The 7,281-nt window shown below is 39.1% G+C and overlaps 1 protein-coding gene across 1 annotated transcript in view; it reads left to right on the top strand.

Moving 5' to 3' along the window:
* hoxc11a (homeobox C11a) overlaps positions 1 to 2,034 on the top strand; it is a 3,571-nt gene extending 1,537 nt beyond the window's left edge. Inside the window, exon 2 of the mRNA XM_005914727.3 lies at positions 1,018 to 2,034. Coding sequence (XP_005914789.2) covers positions 1,018 to 1,250 — 233 coding nt within the window. The 3' untranslated portion in view covers positions 1,251 to 2,034. The remainder of the gene's footprint in view (positions 1 to 1,017) is intronic.
* Positions 2,035 to 7,281: the final 5,247 nt, after the last annotated feature.

Raw genomic sequence — 7,281 nt, 5'->3', positions numbered from 1 at the left:
TCTATCTATCTATCTATCTATCTATCTATCTATCTATCTATCTATCTATCTATCTATCTATCTATCTATCTATCTATCTATCTATCTATCTATCTGATGATGATGATAGATTAGAAGCGTTTCCTTCATTTACGAGCACACTTAATCGTGTTTTCCCTTGTATGTGGAGATTGCATAGGCTGCACATTATTCCACTTCCCCACAATCCGCTGAAAAAGCTTAAATTCATTAATGTGCATGTTTCCTTCCGCACATTAGGCTTCTTTTCTCCTATGATTTGTATGAGGTCGCCTGTCATTTCTATTAATGACTAACTTTATCTAAAGAAATGAATAAAATAAAAAAAAAATCTAAAAATGGATTTTATTTTTAAAAGGAAATTTTAGAGATTGGGTGCTTGTGTTCAGAACATATTTAGCCTCATGTGCATTGTTTTAGCTCAGCTAGGGAACAGACACAAGCTGAGACCGGTGTTTAGCCCTCTTTCACACACACATAAAAAACAATAAAAAACACACACATTTCCCTGGTCACCTGTTTGATAAGACGTTACAGGGCCACAGAGGTCTTGGTATGGCATTGCAGGCAAGGGCAGTGCATTTAAACCCACTGCCAAAAGATTGTGTAAATTGTTAGTTTAGCTCCAGGGGAATGTGGCGCACATAATGCGGTGAAATACTTTTGTTGTTGTATATTTATAACAGATAAACACGTACTTAAAGGCTGTAAGTTGATATTATTTACTCCAAGCGATTCGGATATTTAACACTCTTTATGGTTGGTTTATCTGATAGCTTCAGCCAGTTCACTAGATGAATGCTGACTGAAATGTTATCAGTACTAATGCCACTGAAACTGAATTCTTAGCATCTGGCGCCTCTTCGGCACTTAAGCTTGCTGTGACCCGCTTTAAAAACGCATTGCTGTTGTTGTTAATTAATGTAACGCCGCTGATCATTTTCCGTGGCAGCTCGACTTTATTTTGAATTTTATTTTTCACTTTTATTTCTTCTCCAGGCGCTCCTCGAACAAGGAAGAAGCGGTGTCCATATTCCAAGTTTCAGATTCGAGAGCTGGAGCGGGAATTCTTCTTTAACGTTTACATCAACAAAGAGAAAAGGCTTCAACTTTCCCGAATGTTAAACCTCACCGACCGCCAGGTCAAAATTTGGTTTCAGAATAGAAGAATGAAAGAGAAGAAGCTGAGCAGAGATCGCCTCCAGTACTTCTCTGGAAATCCCCTATTGTGAGCAGGAGCAGAGAGTGTTACAGTGTGGGACGGTGGCATTTAGGCCCCCTCTTATCTCACTGAGTTGTCACTGTGGGCATACCCATTTTCTAAGGCAGCCCACATCACCAACAGTGCAATGCTAAAGTGGACAGTGGCAGAAATAGGCCTGCATGGGATAAAAATCGCCATTTTCTTATAGCCCTACGGGCGGCGTTGAATTTCTAGCTGGTCCCCAGAAAAAGGCCTACACGATTAGAATAATCATTTATATGCTGTTCTTGAATATGTCCCTCTATTTATCATGATTCTTCATTGTGTTTATTCTATTGTTCACATATTTGTTAAAAACAATATGAAATATAACAAGCATTTTGAATCCTTTATTGCGCAGACAACTTTTAGCTCTCATCCCCAGCTCTGGTCTTTGTATATAGCTTATCCCCATCTAATTATTTCTTTACCGGAGTACGAGCAAATTATAGGAAATCTTTAATTAAGCTGCATATTTCGCCATTGAGAACTGTGACGTCCAATCTGTGAAAAAAAAGTATATCCAACTGTACAGAGTAGCCTATGCAATGTGCTATCATGACTGTAAATAACCGTATGTTGAATTTCCTTTCCGCTATCCCTGCTGCTATTTTTCAGTACAGTGCCCATTCAACTCTAACAGCTTTAACGCCAACACTTGTTAAATTATTTGCTTAAAGCGTTGCTGCTTTCGATTCCAGAGAGCAGATTGTCGGCCTGTGTATCATTAACATAATACCTATGAAATAAACAGAAAATCTATAGGCAAATCACAATGACTTTGTGCTGTTTGTCTTTTTAATTACTACCCTTACCAGTGGTTCTGTGTGCATTTATTTGTTACTTTGTGTTGGTCGTGAGTCAAAACCTTTTGGAAATACCAACTGCTCATAAATGCGTGTATAACCTAACGCTGCTGGCTTGCACACATAACATGTGCACACTTTAAACCTCTGTTAAATGCCAGTTCACGAGTCTACACGCATTTGGTGCGGTGGATTTGGTGTCGATTGGGAAATTAAGGAATAGTGGCTACACTTAAGGTTACATCGGTGTAAAAAGGATTATGTTTGAATTTTAGCACAACTGTTAAAAAAAGAAAAGAAAAGAGAGGTGAAGCTCAGATCTTAGAAATGTAGAGAAGAAGGGTTCAATGATAACCTCTTTTAGTGCCCACTAAATGGAATCGCCACTCTTGTAGTCTAGACACTGCCATAAAGACACAGGCACTAAATGCCTATTTTTTCTCTTAATTGCACCGTCTGTTCGGGGGAAATGGCGTTCACTTCCGCAGTAAATAGTAAACAAGCAGGACTACATGTCCGAGGAACGTTGCAAAGAGGTTTCGACATGAGACAGACATAGACTGACTGTGTGTATATATATATATATATATATATATACACACATATATGCGGGTGTGTGGATTATGTGAGCGCATGTGTGTTTAGTTTGTGTGCGTGTACACTAAACATATGCGCATGATGATTGCACGTGTGCATTAAGTACAATTTATAATTAAATGTAGTCTTTGAACTTCCATAATGTCAAGGCCTTCACCTTTAACCCGATGCAATAAAGTGGAATCAAGGAGCCCCTTTAGCCCGGAAATGTGTGCAGCGGCGGAATGGGCCAATAAGAGTGAGTGGGAACAGAAAATGGAATGTGTACAGAGAACAACTTTGACCCCTCGCATTAAACTACAGCAGGTAACTTTACCAGCTTTAGCACGTCCAGTAAATACACTTTATTGTCCTTGTAAAATGTATACGTTTTCACGCATGAGGCGTTTTAAAACACTTTGGTGTAAACTGTAGATCTGGATTTGTATTCTCTAAGAAAAGAAAACGTGCTGGTGTGTGGCTGTCCCAGTGTATTTGTCGTAATGGGAGGTTCTGTAAGTGCAAACATGACGGTTTGTGAGTGCGTGGGTGTGTGGTCCTTGTGAGTCAGTCTACCCTTTGATTCTTGACTTAACAAAAGACTGCACGGGCTGTTCTGATCAACAGAAATATTACCGCACCGTTTGCACGTTGTTGTGTTTCCTCCCATTGGTGTGATTTTGGTTATTTTCGGAAAGAAGGTTTTTCTTCAAGTTAAACGGTTTAAAGTGGGAAAAGGGGGTGGCGCTTTTTTGTGCATCTCTTTAGAAGGTCATGTATTTTATCTGCATGAAGTGAAATCAGACTTAATCTGCCCGTCTTAGTATATCATCAGGGATGACAGGGGGCTGTTCTGACTCAAGAAAGACGAAGCACGCTAGCCGACCAGATCAAGGCTATACCAGCCCCTCGTCGCCACACCCACCAACCTTGGCCCTGGGACAGTGACGTGGTAATTTGTAGGTTTCTCCAACACCCAACGTCACTAACAGAGAGTGCTGCAGAGTCTTCTGCAGATGTTGTCTCTCAGCCACACGGGGGCCAGGACTCTCCCGGCCTCTGAGAACTGCTTTGTTTCCTCAACGGGATCTTGAAAACGTTTCCTGATATAGATGCCTCGGTGACATCACTGTATTAATATTAGGTGTAGTAGTAGTAGCAGACATCAGTTTTGGCGATGTGTGACAAAAGGACCGTCCACTGTGCTGGAATGCGGCTCTCGCCATGCGTCAGTCTGGCTTGTGCACTTGGGTGTTGCGGTGATGAAAAACATGGCGGTTTGTTTCATTTAGAGCAGAGGAAAGAGAATGGAGACGATGTAGCCTGGGTCCATTATTATGCACGAGGAAATTTATTTAATTCGCCTACATAATAAGTAATATTTTTGTGCCAGAAAACTGGTAATAAGATCATGTTTTTATTTATTATGCACAAAAACTAAATTATAAAATAACACGGGAGGGTGTCTTCGTCTTGTGCGTGTGTTTGTGTGTGTCTTTTCCCCTCATAAACTTAGAAAAAAGAAAACATTTCACACCAGTAAAAAACTAAAAAGTTAATAAAAAAAAGTTAAATACAGGGAAAAACGGTTACATTTTCCTTTCTGGTTCATTTTTTCTTCCATTTTGTTACAAATTTAAGGCAGACATTTGTTTTTGTTCTTTTGTTGTTGCTGTTTTCATCTATAAACTGTTCTGACTTTAAATTTGCTTTATTTTTCTTGTAAGTATACTTGGCGGTATTTTGTTACCCGCCTCCTGCAAATTCTAATCAAGTGATTATAGGCTATTGAATGCTTTTATACTACGATGTTGTACTTACATCTCAGCACCTAACCGGTTCTATTGGGCCATAAAACAGTTCGTCGCTGTAAAACGAGCACCTATTGCTGCAACCAACTAGCTTGCAAAGCGCCTTCATTTACATTAGCGCTTTTGTAGGCTGCCATTTATGGATTGTTGTCACCAAAATTAGTTTTGGTAAAACTTATCGAAAGTTTAAATCCCATGCACATGGCATCTGGTGTAAGGTATTCGGTAAAAAGGTAATAATGTAATCCTGCTGTACTTTGATGGTGGTTATCGCTTTGCTATTTAATTAAGCGCTTGCGTGATCCTGGCACCATAAATTTGAAGTTAGCCACGGAGTGGACAACAGCATGAAAGAGCTCACAAAGCACAGCCTGCCTACTTGCAACTGGAAAGATATTTTAAAGTGGCCGCCAGGAGCAAATTAGTTATGTCGCCCCAGTGGCTCCTGATTAGTGCAGGAAACCCACTACCATGTAGGCTGTCTCGCAGCATTCACCACCCATACCTGCTGGCATTATCATAACAACCTCCAGGTTTGCAATAATTTATACGATAAATTATTACAGTAGTGTTGGTTGCTGGCTGAAATTTAGACAAGTGTAAAGACCATGGTAAAAACAAAACAAAAAAAGTGCCAGTAAAGTGCGTGTGTGTGTTGGGGGGGAGGGGGGGGGCAGCTTTTTCTTCAAAATGTTTAGCCAGACAACAAAACCGGCTTTAGGCGTCTTGCAAAAAAGAAAAAAATTGAAAAAAAAAGAAAAAGGAAAAAATCCAGAAATTTTCAGGGACCACTTATTGGCAAATAAGGTGGTTCTCGCGTTTCCATGGGAGAAATGGATCTGTATAAACAAACAACATTCTGTTATGGAATCAGAGAAGAATGAATGCCCATTTAAAGTTTTCCTCAGTTTCTTTTTAAGAAAAGCATAAAGGTGGGGATAATAACCCTGCTAGTTAAAGCTTTGCTTTAACTACCGCAATCTTTGGGCTCTACAGCAAGTAGTTCACAACAGTTAGCTCCCCTCACTTCTAGCTTATGATAATCACAGTCACGCAAATCTGATTGTTTCAAGTGGAGCTCTTCTGCCATCATGTGCAGGGTCAATGTGCATTCTGCTGTAAGAAAAAATAAACAACAAAAAAACAATCAAGTCATACGCTCGTGTTTTTCTGTTATTATAGCCTCAAGCACAATTTCCATGACTGGTTTGTGAAATCACTGCACATTTTCCATGCTGCTGGCAGCTCTGCAACAGCACATTACTGTCCCATCTGTGGCATCCCAGCACACATTTTGGGTACTACCATAACAACAGGCGTTGTGTCATTTTACTTTATCATTTCAGATATATCACTCCAGTATGCACTTTTCTGCAATGCCAGGTTTGTGAGGTTTCTTTGCGTCTTTTGTGAAATGCGTCTGTTATTAAATCTAACTAGTGCGCATATAATTTGCTTTTACTCGTGACTGTTTCAGGCTTTGTGCTGAGTCGCTGTTAGCCTGCGGGCTAGGTGGGAATGTGTCATAAAGCATTTTTGTGCGTGTTTGTCAGTGGTGTGACTTTGTGAAATGAACTGACAATATAACGTGTGGGTGTTGTGTCCTTCTATGAAGCAAAAACCTGCTTTTGTTACACAATTTTTAGGTGTGAAAATTGGCTACATTTCTATTCATTCTCTATGTTGTCTATATTGTCTCCTCATTGCTAAACACCAGGGTATTGTTTATGCTGTGGTGTTTGATGAACACGTTCACTACAGTAATGTATCCACACGGCCAAGATTTCGTGTGTTCGGCGCGTGTTTGGAAAAGAAAACACAAAACAACCATCATTTACTCTGAGTATTTATTTCACCTACATTGACTGTGTGTGTGTGTGTGTGTGTGTGTGTGTGTGTGTGTGTGTGTGTGTGTGTGTGTGTAAAAGCAAAAGGTTTTATATCACCTTGACGCACAACCATTTTATTCACATTACACACCGACACATAACCAAAAGCGCAAAGTGATACAAAATATGTTGCCCTTGCCTTTGGAAATGATTCTGAACTGGAAACACAGCCTCGCGTGCATTTTCTTTCACAGAGTAAACAAGCCGGCTAACCGTCTCCGTGGTTAAAGCATTTTAACAAACATTTTAAAGCGTTTAAACATAGCCTGCTTTAGCAGCCAAGTTTTACAGTTGCTGAAATACAAAATATGCTGAGGTCTAACTCGTTTTAGCCAGCTTTTCTATGTTAACGAGGAAAAGTCAACAATTAGCTAAACTACGGTTTAGTTTCAATCCAGTGGGTATAAAATATAACGCTGTTGTTCTTCTGACTTTTAATGTAGGCTTTAAATTACGTGATATGAAAGTTGGACAACAGCCTACATTTATATTTGTTTTATATCCGTTTTATTCTACTTTGTTGAATAAAACGGCGTGTTTTTTCCCCATGTTTTTATGCTTTTTACATGATAACTGTTATTATAATTTAGACATGATCTAATTAGCGTTGAGGACAGAAGAAACAAAATCACATTAAAAAAACTTTCTGTGCGTAAACACTTTCAAAGCTCGTATTGAATAGAGGAAATTATTTTCAAATCCTTGTTTCCACTTCTACTCCGCGTGTGAAATAATGATGACAATAATAATGGTAATAAAAACAAAGCAAAACAACAAACAATTAAAAAAAACTGTTAAAGTACTAATAATAACACAACCAAACATGTGCAAAGGAATTGAAACATTTATAGAAATACTATATGTGCTCAAGTAAGCAAATACCTATTTATTAGGCTATATATACGTAAAAGACACTTAATATAATTCTGTACACCACA

Source organism: Haplochromis burtoni, unplaced genomic scaffold (genome assembly GCF_018398535.1).
Source record: "Haplochromis burtoni strain Fernald_Lab_line unplaced genomic scaffold, NCSU_Asbu1 Contig_9, whole genome shotgun sequence".
NCBI lineage: Eukaryota > Metazoa > Chordata > Actinopteri > Cichliformes > Cichlidae > Haplochromis > Haplochromis burtoni.
Note: the sequence above shows the minus strand (reverse complement) of the source record. Positions and strands in the feature narration are given on the sequence as shown.